We start from the raw sequence: 15,222 nt of genomic DNA on the forward strand, positions 1-15,222 counted from the left end.
TCTTTAGGTGAAAGGTGTCAGTGTAATTCCACGGTGAGTGCATCCCAGATTCTGGCCATCTGGGCAAGGGTAGTGTTTAGTCAGAATGAACCAAAATGCCTGTGTTCCCAGAAGGAGACTGAGCTGCACTGTGTCTCCCTTCTGCCATCCTCTTTCTGGCCTTGTGGTGGCCATGGCAGCTGCTCCTCAACCTTGGTTGATGGAGTAAAACCAGCTGGTTTCCCATTCCCTTCCCTTGCCTCACAAGGTGCCCACTTTATTTCTTTTTCTTTCCTTTTTTTTTTTTTTTTTTCTTTTTTCTTTTTTTTGCGGTACGCGGGCCTCTCACTGCTGTGGCCTCTCCCTTCGCGGAGCACAGGCTCCGGACGCGCAGGCTCAGCGGCCATGGCTCACGGGCCCAGCCGCTCCACGACATGTGGGATATTCCCGTACCGGGACACGAACCCGCGTCCCCTGTATCGGCAGGCGGACTCTCAGCCACCGCACCACCAGGGAAGCCCACAAGGTGGCCGCTTTAGAAGGCTCTGAAACAAGGTGGTAAAGAGCTCGGCCTTTGGAGCTCAGGAGCCCTGGGTTCAAATCCTGACTTCGCCATGCTCCTAACTGTGGGACTGGGGAAATCTGCTTCTCCTCTTAGGTGGTCTGTTTCCTCTTGTGAAAGATGATAGTCTAAGAGAACCTGCCTCAGGGGTCTTTGGAATGAAGAGAATAGATAAGTATAGAGAATGCTTGGAATAGAAAATAAACAATTGTCACCTATTATTATTGTCCTGTAGATCGATCCTTCCTTGGTAGAATCTCCCATCTGTCTTCTGCTTGATAATCTCCTACCCATCCTTTAAGGCCTGGCTCAAATGCCATCACTGCAAAATCTCCTCTGGTCTCTCCCTGCACATCCAGAACTGATTGACGCTCCCTCATCATAGGTCCTGCAGGGCACTGGGTACCCAGCTTCACCACCTCATGTTATATTCTGGGTTTGCTTGTCTGTTTCCTCCATAGACCCTGAGTGCCTGCAAAGCTTCATTCCTAGTCATCTTGACTTACCTCAGAGTTTGAATTCCAATAATCATTTTTCAAATTGAATTAATCCCATCCCTGCCTCTATCACCCCAGGCCAGGCAACTTAATTCACAATGAAACTATGGTAACAGCTTCCTAACTGGTCTCCCTGCCTCTCTTTCCCCACTCTGATCCAGGCTAACGTTTGAGCCTGACAAGTCCCTGCTCAAAACCCTTCAACAACCGAGTGGAGTCGTAGGACATGGAGCCAGATTCTTCATTCCAGTTTTGCCACAAGCTGATGTGATCCCAAGCACGTTGCTTTCTCTAACGCTTAACTGCTTCATCTGTAAAATGAAGGCAATCACATCCTCCCACAAGGCAGTAGAGGGAACTCAGTGAAAAATGCATGTGAGTGCATCACCGTTACCCAAATTTAGCTATTACTACTTCTGTTATTGTTGAGAGGACATGAGCATCAGGGAAGAAGGGAAGAGTATCTGAAAAGTCTCTGTCTGGGGACTCAAACTACATCCTGAATGGCCCTGTGACCTGGAGCAAGTTTCTCTAGTTATACACAAAGAGGTGAGCTCTTCACCTGGGGTCCCGTTTCCACCAGAAACTGCATTTAATGTGCCCTTTTGTGAGCCCAGTCCACAAAACAAAGGGGCAAATACTCCTCCCCATGCTTAAAATTAAATACAAATATCAGAGAACCTTGGTGCAGGTTTTTTTTTGTTGTTTTTGCTTTTACCATTTATGGAACACTTTAATACCCATTATCGGATCTGAAAAGGGCTTCAATGGCAAGAAGGCACAGCAAACTCTTACAAGTAATAATCTCTGGATGGTGGGATTGGGGGTGATTTTAATCTTATTTGTGTTTTCCTAAACCTTCAAAATCTTCTGCAGTTTTCGAGCTGCATAGAGACATGGTTACACACGTTGCGAATGCAGTAAATGCCACTGAATTGTAAAGCGTACAATTTTAGGTTATATGAATTTCACCTCATCAGAAAGATGATGGGAAGCTGCAATACTACATGCATGATTTCCTAGTCATTTATTAAAATGTGGTTTGAGGCGAGACCAAAAGAGAACTTTTAAGGTTCAAAAGCAGTTCAATCAGCTGTTACATTCCCCCACTCATGTTCAGGTCACTGTCCCAGGCTGCCAGCCTGCAGTGCGATCCTCCGACCACCAGGGATCTCTGTGAAGGCCTCGCGTCCCCGCTCGCGAGCGAGTGCCTGCTCTTACTCTTGCGCCTTCGGAGCACGTGTGCGTGCAGGAGGCGTGGCCCAGGGTGGGCGCTAGACAGGGCAGGCAGACGCCTACCCGGTTGCCTGTTGGGTTCGGACCAGCCTCGTGTCTGACTGGTCTGCAGCCCCGAGTCCTTGCCGGGTCTTCCACTCCCCGCCGCCGGGTCTTCCACTCCCCGCCCCCGGCTCCAGCCTTCTCCCGTCTGGGCCGGTCCCCGGCTTCCATCTCCCACCCTCAGCGGGTACTCGTTCCCCGCCTGCTGCCCTCCACGGGTCCCTGTCAGAGCCCCGGCCCCATGGCTCTGCAGGCTTTGCAGAGCTCGGGGGTGGCCTTTCGCAAGATCCTGTGTCACTTCCCCGAGGAGTTGAGCCTGGCTTTCGCCTACGGCTCGGGGGTGTACCGCCAGGCGGGGCCCAGCTCAGACCAGAAGGTGAGCCCGGGTCGGCCCCACGCCGGGAATGTTCTCACGAGTTCCCTTTGCCTTCGGTCCCTCCAGAGCCGTAGAGCTACCTGTTTGCTCTGCGCACTCCACGTATCAACTGGCAAAGTACAAGCCGTACAAAAGTGCTCCTAGTAGAACGACAGCGTCAGCTGAGTTTTGAAGGGTACGTAGGAGTCAGCTTAGGTCTAGAGCGGGAGGTGCAGTCATGCGGAGGGAAGAGCTGATGCGGGGACAAGATGGAAGAAAGGAAGAGAAATATTTGCCAGGAGCTAGTTCAGTGCTCCCAGCCTCGGCCGAACATTGGAGTTTTCTGGGAAGCTTAAAAAAATACTGATATCTGGGTTCCAACTGCGGAGATTGAGATTTAATTGGTCTGAGATGAGCCTGGGCTTCAGGAATTTTAAAAACTTCCCAGGTGATTCTACCACGCAGCCAAGCTTGAGAATCACGTCTCCGGTTGTAGGAGAAAATACAAAATGATTCTCCTGACTTTGGGAAGCTGACGGAGTGATTGTAGGGTCAGGGCATGTGCAGTGACGTTAACTGACCGCAGAAGTTAGTGATGAGCAGTATAATTGCCCCTGCTCGGGACTTGTAACGGGAGTCTGTTTAAGGCTACGCATTGTTCTCTTCAGAGTTGGCTGAGCACAACAGTAGTGAGGGTACAGTTTTCCTTGTGATTGCAGTTTTTTTTTTTTTTTCTTCTGCGACTGGAAAAAAAACTTTGCTTCCAAGGTGGCGACAAGATTCAAGACATAGCAGACAAGTGGCAGGCAGGTATTTTCCATTTAAATGAGGCTTTTAATTGACTTTGATACAGCCTTTGAGCTCTTGCTGAATTAATGTAAAAGGAGCGGGAGTCTAGATGGAGGTGTTTTCTGTCTGTACAGCTCGTGTTCTGGACTGGGTTTCTTTAATAAATGAAGGCAATGGTAGTGTGCAGTTTGCAATAGGGCCTCGTGGATCTGGACACCTGGCTGTAATCTGTCTTTCAGTTAACCTTCGTCTCTTCGCTTCCTGGTGAGGCCGTCTGTACTGTTGCTTGGATTTCCTGTTTCCCACCTGTACTAGTATTTAAGTAATAGTTTTCTTTAAATTGAGAGCATATGAGAAATTACAGATTTGGGGCATATAGGTTGGGCAACCTAATTGTAGTTTGCAATAGGCTAGTTATTTTCTTGTAACATAAATTAACATAAATTTTTAAAAAACGTGTCCACCCCACATCTTAAGTATCACCACTGGTTTGTGGATCACACTGTGGGAAACTCAGAACAGGCCTTGGCCTCCTGATTCTCTAGCCGCCTCTTCATTTTCCTGTGTAGATTTTCCTTTGAGCAGACCTGGAATTCCCTCCAAGAAAAGGTCCTTCATTTTCCCTCACCCTCATTCCCTACAAGTTAACAAGTAAACTCCAGCACCTAAGTCTCTCCCAGATGAGCCCCTGCCCTCAGTGCCTTAGTGGCAGTTAGCCTCGTGTGGTGTTCCATCCTTTAGTCTCTCCTCCTCCCTTTCTACTGCAGGAACATTAGCATGGTAACCAGCCTCCCTCTCTGGTCCCATCTCCCGCCACTCCCCTGCCCGCGTCGCATTCCAGTCCTACCAGCTCTCATCTCCACAAGAGTGTTTTCCTCTAACAGTACTCCCTCCCTTCCTCAGGCCTCCTAGTACTTCACCAAGCCTGCTGAACTCTTGCACATTCTTTTAAGACTCAGACTTATCAGAGTCTGGAAGAATATAAACCTGTAGGAAAATTCCTCCTTCTTCTCTGACCCCACTCTGAGTGAAGTTAGTGCGTTTTGTGTTCTCCTACCAAGTTTTTGCTAGCAACCTGTCTATTCTCCCCAGTAGACTTTGAGGTCTTTACCTCTATCCCAGGACCTATCAGAGCTCATCGTAGGTGCTCAGTGAGGGGTTGGCAAATGGGTGAGAGTTAAAATAACTTATTTCCCTTTACATAACACTTTATAGAGCTTGTCCACATGGTGTTATTTGATCTGGGAGAAAAGTAGAGCACGTTTAGCTAGATTTAGATGAAAGACAGTGTGGCCAAGTGGTCCAGCACAGAATTTGGGACCAGATTATGTCTGTCACTCAGTAGCATGTGTCCTTGGGCAAGGAACTTACTCTGTGCCTTGGTTTTCCTTTCCTATAAAAATGGGATAATGACAGTACCTACCTTGTAGGATTGGTTTGAGGCTAAAAAGAGTTACTATATGTATAATATATAAAGTGTTTAAAAGAGGTCTGGAACATCACTTCAATAAGTGTTACTGTTATTATGTGAGTTGACAAAAACGAAGCTCAGATAGGTTCCAGAGACTTGCCTAAGTTTCTGATGACAGCCCTGGGTCTGCTGTTAATCACAGCAGCATAGAGTCTTAGAGCTTTCCACTCTGCCTAGGTGCCTTTCTAGGAATTAAAACTAAAATTATTCTCTTTTCTTCACCTCCCAGAACGCCATGCTGGACTTCGTGTTCACAGTCGATGACCCTGTTGCATGGCATTCAAAAAACCTGAAGAAAAATTGGAACCATTACTCGTTCCTAAAAGTTTTGGGGCCCAGGTTTATCACCACTGTCCAGAATAACTACGGCGCCGGGGTTTACTACAACCCATTGATCATGTGTGATGGGAGGGTAAGTGACTGCGGGCCTTTGTCCTAACTTGGGTGGTTATTAACCTTTGTTAATAGAATACCAGCTAAATAGATGTGTTCTTACAGTTAGGAAATGTTCACACTTTTGCTGGATGAAGGTGGTGAATGTGACTGTTCTTATTTTTTGCCTTTGGCCAAATTTTTTTGGTTCTCAAATTTTAGTGTGCATCAGAATCACCTGGAGTGCCTGTAGGACACACAGATTGCTGGTTCCCACCCCCAGAGTTCCTGATTCAGTAGGTCTGGGGTAAGGGTTTGAGGATTTGCATTTTTTAAAAACTGAGCGGTAATTGTCATATAACATTGTAGTAGTTTTAGGTGTGCAACATAATGATTTGAGATATATATATATATATATAGTGAGATGATTACCCACAGTAAGTCTAGGTAACATCCATCACCACATGTATTTACAATTGTTTTTTTTTTCTGGTGATGAGAACTTTTAAGGTTTACTCTCTTAGCAACAAAGATTTGCATTTCTAACAAGCTTTCAAATGTTGCTCATGCTACTGGTCTGAAACAAACTTTGAGAGCCACTGGTTTGGGCAGTGGGAGGAATAGGCGGACCCACTGTGGATCAGGGTGGAAATTAATCTTATCTACATACAGAGGGGCAGACACTCCCAGAAAGAAGTTGGAAGTGGAGAGGGTATCATAGGAGAGGGTTTCATAGGTAGATGGGAGCATATGGTGCCTCTTGTTGCCATCGGGTGGGTGGAATTTGATGAGGGGTATTGGAGAGCAGGTGAGAACCCCGATCCCAGCAGAGGGTTGTGTGACAGCGGGAACCCTGCCCAGCCGTCTTTCATATGGAGGGCCCAGGCTCTAAAAGGGCTTCCCGGAACTAGGCAGGACCCCAGTCTGAGAGGACCAATGGGGAACTGAGTCAGATGCCTCCTAGAGGTCAGCTGGGCTGAGGGTGACTCTGCTGTGCCAGCTTTGCTCCGTGCTGCTGATGGCTTAGAGCAGTCATCCTTTGATGTGCAGACGAGTCACCTGAGGCTCCTTTTGAAATGCAGATTCTGATTCATTTGGTCTGGAATGGAGCCTGGTATTCTGCATCTGGTGATGCTGGTGCTACTGGTCAATGGACCACACTTTGAAGGACAGGAGGTTGGAGTACTGACTTGAGAAGGATTTTGAAGACCTATCTGAACGTGGCAGGAATGAGTGCTGTGGTTGATTGGTGACGTCTTTGGGCCATACGTTTACTTTTCTGGTTAAGGTCCCACCCGACACCACCTGTGGTTCGCAGATGAGGAAACCAAGGTTCAGAGAGAGGAAATGACCTCCCTAAGGTCTTGCAGCTAGTTAGTGACAGGCCCCTGTGATGTTCCCATTACCTCCCAGCTGTTACACACCTGCAGCAAGAAGGGCTGTCTGCAATACTGTGGCCAGAGTGGAGGGAAGAAGGTTATTCAGCGCAACGTCGCACATCCACTCTAGTCCTGCCAGACGCGTAGCTGTGTTCTTTCTCCATATTAATATTATGCTGAGCCGATCTGTAATTAGTAGTTTCAAATCATATTACAAGCTCCAGTAACCCAATGTTTGGGCATAATTATGTGCCAAAGGGACTGTACTTTTTAATTGAAATTCTTTAGCTACTTTGTAGATATTTGCAGCCTGAGAAGGCTGTTTGGGTACTGAAGTTCAGTGAAGTGAGTCTGAAGATATTTGTTGAAGCAAATGGGATTTCATAACCTGGAACAACTGCATTCAGGGTTTGTGTGAATTACTATTGAAATGAGCTTGACCATAATTCCATGTGTTCAGCACTGATAAAGAGGTTTTATTTTTGAATGTTGCTTTGTGATTATAAAAGTGTTTGAAATAGCCTATAGTGAAAGAGAACTTCACCATGTAAAGGATGTCAGTGAAAACGTTAAAGAAAATTTCTTGTGCTTTGTCATGAAGCAAACGTTGGAAGCCCAGACTGAAATTCAGGGACCTGGTTTAACTCTGCTATATGTGGTACCATCTTGGGCACATCATCTGTTCTCTCCGAGCTTCAGGTTTCTTATTTCTCAAGTGAGAAACGTGAACTATGTTATCACTTCTTGAAGTGTCTGTGGTGAAGGACCGTCACGAGAGCCTGAGTTAAAACAGTGGTCACTTCACCTCGAATACCTGAGGAAACACACAGTCTTGGAAACTAATCCTTTGCAAAAGGTTTTGTGGAGATGTGTATTTTTACGAGGTAGGCAGTTTGAGTGGCTTTGGAAATGGAGCTTCTGCTCTGGTCAGAAATTCATTTTATTTCTTTATGTTTTGTACTTGCATAAGCATCAGTGTGGTATTTTGCTATTTTTCATGCCCATTTCTTTTCTTTTCCAGCTTATCAAATATGGCATTATTAGCACTAGTGTTTTGATTGAAGATCTCCTCAACTGGAATAACTTATACATTGCTGGACGACTCCAAAAACCGGTGAGTGAGTGTTTTATTAGGGACGTTTCTCCTCTCTGAACCTCACCTTACTTTGATCTTTGTGATTGCAATGACGTAGAAATGAGTTTCACACTCCTTTCCCTCCCTACAGAACTTGTTGCCAGACAGTATCCAGGTATTACCCACACTGCTCCCTCCCTCCCTCTCAAGATTCTCCAGTTGTCTGAATGCATCAGGTTCAGAGTCAGTCCGTTTGGCTGGGGAGGATGGCAGAAGAGGTGTCCAGTGCCTTGGTGGAGCCTCGGTCGGCCTCCCCAGATCGCCACCTCTTCTGGAATGCAAGTGCCATGGGGCACTGTTTGTCCAGTGCTTTGTCCCAACAGTGCCTGGGACGATGCCTGGCTTGTAGTACGCATTCAGCAAGTGTTTGTTGAATAAATGAATGAGGCAGGTCATCATTCTGAGGCTAGTGGACTCTGTTCCCCTTTATTCTCCTCCTCAGGCCCTACCCTCATTTGGGACGTTGCTGGAGGAGGCTGTAGGGGCAGGCTTCTCCGGCTTTACTAGACATGGAAACAAACAGAAAACAGGAAAAAAGTCGAGAGGACTTGAACTTTTGACTCGCATTCACAAATATCAGGTTTCCTCTTTTTTCCAGTTTATAGTCTGTTTTCTGAGAGGGGGTATTTTCGTAGTTTAAGAACTATTTGAGGACTTCCCTGGTGGTCCAGTGGTAAAGAATTCGCCTTCCAATGAAGGGGGCTCAGGTTCGATCCCTGATCGGGGAACTAAGATCCCACATGCCGCAGGGCAACTAAGCCCACGTGCCACAACTTTTGAGCTCGCGCGCCTCAACAAGAGAGCCAGCGTGCTGCAAACTACAGAGTCCACACGCTCTGGAGCCCACGCTCCACAACTAGAGAGAGAAAACCCGCATGCCACAACTAGAGAGAAGCCTGCACACTGCAATGAAAGATCCTGCATGCCGCAGTGAGGATCCCACGTGCCACAACTAAGACCCAGTGCAGCCAAAAAAATTTAAAAAATAAAATTAAAAAAAAAAAAAGAACTAGTCGCAGTTGTCTGCGACTGCCTCCAGTTTCCCTTTCCCGCAGAAATCACGGCTAACTGGAGAATTCTTAGGATAACTAGACAGTTGCTAATCTCCCAGCAAGGAAGAATTTTCTCTGTGCTGTCAGAGGGTCTTAGGTCCCAAAGAGGGTTCAGGAATTATTCCCAAATGCCTCTCATGGGTGACTATGCTGCTCCTTTTTTGTCAGCTCTGGCAAGAAATTAGAGAAATTTATACAGTCCTAGCTTGCTTGGTTGTGTCATAAAATCTCTGTTGATATATGTGGGAGGTTCAGATTCTCTTGCCTTGTATCTGGGCTTAAAATTTAACAGTGTAGATCATTAAGACATACAGAAGCATTTGATCAGGGTGATAGTTACATGGGTACATCCATGTGTAAAAATTTGTCAAGCCGTGCTGATTAGATTTCTTTGCTTTACAGTATATAATTTTTACTTCACTAAAAACACATTTTAAGTCTGGAAACAATAGGTTACTGATTTAATTTCATATTTATGTAGATGAATTTCTCATTTCTAGGCTGGATAACTAGTGAGCCTCATAATTAAGCAAATAAATGTAATTGGAAATTTGTAAATATTCCTTTTCTTTCCAAGTTTCTTTTTAAATATACAAAATATGTAGTTTGATGGGAAGATTAATAAACGTGGAATTAGAAGCCTTGGGCCTTATTCATTCCTGCTACTTATTAGCTGTTTATGTGATCTTAGGCAAGTTGTTTTACCTTTCTGGACCTCAGGTAGTTTCTCTGTAGAATGGGAGTAGCAATCCTTGCCCTGCCTACTTCACAAAGGTGTTGAAAATTGGAAGCAGAATGGTAATGCTGGAAAGGACACAGGTGTTTTAGAATCAGACAGATCTGGGGTTTGGGTCCCAGCTGTGACACTCCCCAGCTGTGTGACCCTGCACCAGTGACTTAATCTCCCTGGGCCTTGTGACACCCTCACCTGGGGACAAGGCCAGTGACACCGACCTCAAAAGGTGTTTGAGAAATGCCTAGATCTAAAATGTCTGGCATCTACTAGACACTCAGGAAACAATCTTTCTCTTCTCTCTGTCCTCGCCTGTCTCAGAGTTATTTTGAGATAAAATGAGATATTGAATGTGATATTATTCTCTGTACTATGTTTTGTGCTTGGAATAGTTCAAGTTTTTTTAGAAATAGGCTGTAGAAAACTATAATGCCATGAAATCTCAGAATGTAAACACTGGAAATGACCTCACATTTCATCTAAATGTCATGTATCCTAAAAAGATTAAAACATCAATTCAAGGCAAGTAGTGACAGATACACTTATCATACAAAACTGCATTTCTCAGCTAAGTTGGAGAAGAAAATGTTCTTTATAACAGTGACTGCCCCTCCGACTTATTAAGAAGCTTCTAGCACAAGAAAATTAAACAATCTTAAAAACCATTTGAGGTGTTGAACATGACACGATTTTAAAAAATCAAAAATCATAAATGGGTGAATTAACTCTTCCACCCACACCTGCCTCCAGTTTCCCTTTGCCGCAGAAATCACGGTTAACTGGAGAATTCTTAGGATAACTATCTTTAAACTATTTTTACCTCTAGGTGGCAGCAAATATTAATCAAACTCCATGAAACAAATCAGATGAAAAGAAAGGGTTGGTAGCATTTTGGACAAAAATAATGGGTGACTATCTTAAGAAAGAATTGTGAGAATGAGTGTGAATTTTTTGTTTTTATGTGTTTTAAAACGAGTTACATTAAATTATATTGTCTAAAGCTCTAAAATTATCTTCCATATTGCAAATAGAGTAGAATTTCTCAGTCACTAGCAATTTAAGTCTTTAAAAGGAGTATGCAGAGGATATATGGGAACTCTCTGTACTTTCCGTTTGGTTTTGCTGTGGACCTTAACCTGCTCTAAAACATAAAGTTTACTATCAAAAAAATATATAAAGGAGTACTTGGCTTAAAAAGATGGACATTTCTGGAAGAAGTTGAGTGCAAATTAAATTTCTATCAGACTTTACCATTACCTTACCTCATAATTGAGGAGATAACCCATTTTTACTTCTAGTGCAGCTTTAAGTTTGAGTTATTTACCAGTCAGTTTTCCAAGTCAAGAAACAAGAAAAGTATTTAATAGAACCTTGTTGTGGCCAATCTTTTTTTAAGTCAGAAGTGTAAAGTAGTATTTTCACTTCTGTAATTTATTTAATGTAAGTTGGATTTTTGTATTTCACGTTGTTTTGTATTTCATGTATAGATAACATGGCTTGAATTTTTAAAGCATTCACATTGGCAAGCAATGGTATTTTGCCACCTTGTTAAGAGGATTTTAATTTATTTTAATGTATTCATTCCAATATATTTTCTCTTTTACTTGCTAGTCATACAGCTTTTCATAACAGGTTTACTGAGATATAGTCACATAGCATATAATTCAGCCCTTTAAAGTGTACAATTCAGTGGTGGTTAGTATATTCACAGTTTGCAAGCATCACCGTATTGTAACTTTGTTGATTTACTTTTTTGTAGATAGTAAAATCCCAGCGGTATAAAAGGTCCCTGAATGGGACTTGGAAAGCCCAGCTTACTAGTCTTGGCTCTGCCCGGCTGAGAGCAAATCTCTGGACTTCTAGCCTTGGAAATGAAAAGATTAAGCCATTCATTTACTTATTCAAAAGACAACTAAGTTTTTTTCTCTGTGCATGCCAAAAGAATTTTTTTTAAAAAATCACCACATTGCTAGCCTCAAGAGCCCACAATCCAACAGGTAGATGGTAAGGTTTTTTTTAATTCAGCTCAAATGTTCACTGTTTCTTTTTGGTCCTCCAGCAAAAATTAGCCTTTCTGTTCATTTGGAATGGAAAACTACTGCGGGAAGTGTCATTTGTTTAATGGTCGAGTATTTGAACACGAGGTAGGACTGTGTCCTTTGTGACTGTAACTTCACTCTTTGCAACTCAAGCTCTGTCTCCATGTGACTATTATAGAGGAGACCACATGTGACTTTCTCTTTTTTTCTATCTTGAAAGGTACTCACAAATCTCTCAAGTTGGGCTTTTGAAAGTCCCTTCAAGTGTTGCCCCTTCCTCTCTCCAGTAAAGATTTTCCCCTTGGCAGTAGTGCTAATGCTATATCTGTGGTTCAGTTCGGGGCATTCCCAGTAAGATACAAACAGCTATTCACAAATCTGAGGACTTTCTTTTTTTCCCAGGCCTCTCTGGCAGTGTCCCAAGGGTTCACTGGCTTTTCACTCTGAACAACAAATAACAGTGCTTCTGAGACAAGTTGCTAGTTCACCTTACACTGGAGAACCAGATCAGCACAGTAGCAGAGTCTTCTGAACTGACATTTTTCCTTTGAGTAAGGATGATTTTATTTTCACTCTCTTAACCTTAAGTAGCAAACAGACTGCCTTTTTTTTTTAACAACCTCACGTAGACACTTTCTTGGAGAACAAGGGTATTTTATTGAAAAGGAAAATTTCCCCAAACTTTTTCCTTTGCATCTTTGTTAGTATCTCAAAATCACTTCTATTTTCATTGAGTTTCTATAAAAAGTTCCCCCCCCCACACACACACACACAGAAGAGGGTGAGGAATTATTGAGCAGGACCTGGTGAATGAGGATGAAAATAGGAATTTGGAAGTAAACAGGCTTCACAGGCTCACTTCACGAATCCTGGGTCCTGGTATGGTGTGCCACTGTTCCTCGTGGGGAGATCTTTTAACCCTCTGGGCCTCAGTTTCCCCGTTAGTGAGATGAGGAGGTTGCCCTCCTAGATCCTTGACTCTGTATGGAGTATAAGGAGGGAACGTTTTTCAAGGAATAGACATAGGAATTATAATAGGACCTTAAATTTTGTTTTAATCATCTTTCAAGATTAAAAGTTAACAAGAACAGAATGCATGAGGATAACTCAAAATATTTAGATCTGGATTTGCCAAGTACAAGGGTGTTACCCTGATTTTTGCCATCAACTCATTATGCAACCTTGGGCAGATCATGCTCCTGGACTGCTTCTTGCTTTGACTATCTGCAGATGTTTGCAATAATACTGAACTCACCCAAGTGCTGCAAGCCTTAATTTAGGGCCATTAAGCCCTTGTAATTATGAGGGAGGAGGTGGTAGTATGGAATTAAGTGGCTTACCTACCACACGAGACGTTTGTACGTTATAAATATCCCCTTAAAAAAAAGTAGGGACAAAAGGTAAAAGACAGATTTTAGGTTCTTAAGCCAGATTTATAAAATAGTTATGTTTTCTAATATTGCTTTTCACAATTAATAAAAAAAATTAGAGAAGAAACTATACTTGGGGATATACATCATTCCTGTCTTTCCTTGCTATCTAATAAAACTTTAGTTTGGAGTTTCTCATACTGTATGTGTCTTTTATGTGCCATCTGAATTTTGTCAGAAATTATCTATATTTGATAAATAAAAGGCAATTTAAGCCCTACTTTCTAGAACACGAGAAAAATGTGATGACAGCACTAAATGAGTTAGAGATGGTGGTTACATTTCAGATACATGGGTGTCCTTAGGGATTTCTAGATCCTTCACCTGTTGAGAAAATCAGTCAGAAGCAACATGATAGTTTAAGATTATGTCAGGAGTTGCAAATTGGCACAATCGCTACAAAGAGCGATTTGGCAATTCTAGTTCAAAGTAATTATACGCCTTAGAGCAGTGGTTCTCAAAATGTGGACCCTGGGCCAGCAGCATCAACGTTACCTGGGAACCTGTTAGAAATGTACATTTTCAGGCCCCAGCCAGGCCTACTGAGTCAGAAACACTGGAGGATGGGCCTAATAATATGTGGGGGTATTTTTGGCTGCGTTGGGTCTTTGTTGCTGCGCATGGGCTTTCTCTAGTTGTGGTGCACAGGCCTCTCATTGCGGTGGCTTCTCGTTGTGGAGCACGGGCTCTAGGCGCGCGGGCTTCAATAGTTGCGGCATGCGGGCTCTGGAGCGCAGGCTCAGTATTTGTGGCACACAGGCTTAGTTGCTCCGTGGCATGTGGGATCTTCCCGGACCAGGGATCAAACCCATGTCCCTTGCATTGGTAGGCAGATTCTTAAGTACTGCGCCCTCAGGAAAGTCCCATAATATGTATTTTAACAAGCCCTGCAGGAGATTCTGACGCTTACTAAAGGTGAGAACCCCTGGCTCACAAAGACGCTTGCGTGTGCAACAAGAAACACACAAGGAATCTCACTTCAGCTGCGGCTTCAGATGAAACATCTCATTTAATCTTCCCAGCAACCTTATAAGCTTGGTTCGGTTATTAACCCTGTTTTACTGATAAGGAATGATGCCCATAGTCAAAGAGCTAGTAAGAGATGGAGCTAGGACTTGAAGACATTCTCTGAACTGCAGTGCAGTCTTTAAAACCAATCTGAACACACTGGAGCAATTTGTATCTTGATGGATTGGGAGAAGTCAAAGACAGCAGATTCTACTGTAGCTAATTTTCTTTCCCTTTTCCTTAGTCACATTCAAAATCAGTTCAAAGTAGAGCATGACCTGCTTAGGTTATGTATGGTTAAGAACAGAGGTGAGTTCTAAATAAAGAAGTAAAATGCCTTTTTCCACCATAAAATTAAGTGAAGAACAGTGAGATTAAAAAATAAAAAAATACTAAATTTCCCAAAGGTCATTTATTCCATTTTGTGCTGACTTCTTTTTCAAAACTCATGTTGAATTTCCTCATTTAAGAACAATATTTGTTTTTCTTTCCTATGTCACGAGTTCTCTGATTTGGGCTTAAAACAGGAGACCCTGGAATTGCTTATTAGAATAATAAATATTTCATGTCAACTGGCCTAACTCAAAGATCATCAGGGCTAAGTGTTTAGGACAGTTCCAGTGTATGTATAAACACATAGATTGGGCAGTACTCCACTTCTGGAATTTTTCTTCTGAATGTTCTGCTTTTTCCAGGTGAAAATCGTAGCAATGAATGAGAACGTCGCTCTCAGGTCGGCCCTGGATAAAAATCTGAAGAGTGCCGTGACTGCTGCTTTCCTCATGCTCCCCGAAAGCTTTTCTGAGGAAGACCTGTTTATAGAGATTGCCAGACTCTCATATTCAGGTCAGTAGGTTTCATGCCTGTACTTTCTACAGGAAGGAGATTCGCTGTTGGAAGACCGTGCAGGCCAGACACCCCGCCCCTCGCCCTGCACTGGAGCTGCAGCAGCCGAGGCTCGAATCCCACCACCTCTTTGAAGGTCGAGGCAGGAGTTCTTTGATTTGCCTCCTTGCCCCCAGGGTCTCTTCCTTTCCACTTCTCTACATAGGGTCACCTTTTTGTTGTTGTTATTGTTCAATTTTATTTTGAAACAATTTCAAAGGTACAGAGAAGTTTCAGTAATGATCCAGAAAACTGCCA

General features: G+C 43.5%; 1 protein-coding gene across 2 annotated transcripts in view; it reads left to right on the top strand.

The window, feature by feature from the left end:
* The first annotated feature begins 2,323 nt into the window (after positions 1 to 2,323).
* The window catches only part of TAMM41 (TAM41 mitochondrial translocator assembly and maintenance homolog), a 55,328-nt gene continuing 42,429 nt past the window's right edge, over positions 2,324 to 15,222 (top strand). Inside the window, exons 1-5 of one of the 2 annotated variants that reach the window (XM_027093778.1) lie at positions 2,324 to 2,692; positions 5,161 to 5,343; positions 7,704 to 7,796; positions 7,909 to 7,932; positions 14,775 to 14,925. In XM_027093778.1, the coding sequence (XP_026949579.1) occupies positions 2,558 to 2,692; positions 5,161 to 5,343; positions 7,704 to 7,796; positions 7,909 to 7,932; positions 14,775 to 14,925 (586 nt within the window). In that variant the 5' untranslated portion in view covers positions 2,324 to 2,557. The remainder of the gene's footprint in view (positions 2,693 to 5,160; positions 5,344 to 7,703; positions 7,797 to 7,908; positions 7,933 to 14,774; positions 14,926 to 15,222) is intronic. The other variant, XM_027093779.1, reaches the window with a different exon arrangement.

This window comes from Aethalodelphis obliquidens, unplaced genomic scaffold (genome assembly GCF_003676395.1).
Source record: "Aethalodelphis obliquidens isolate GAN/ISIS:26980383/991018 unplaced genomic scaffold, ASM367639v1 scaffold86, whole genome shotgun sequence".
Classification (NCBI taxonomy): Eukaryota; Metazoa; Chordata; class Mammalia; order Artiodactyla; family Delphinidae; genus Aethalodelphis; species Aethalodelphis obliquidens.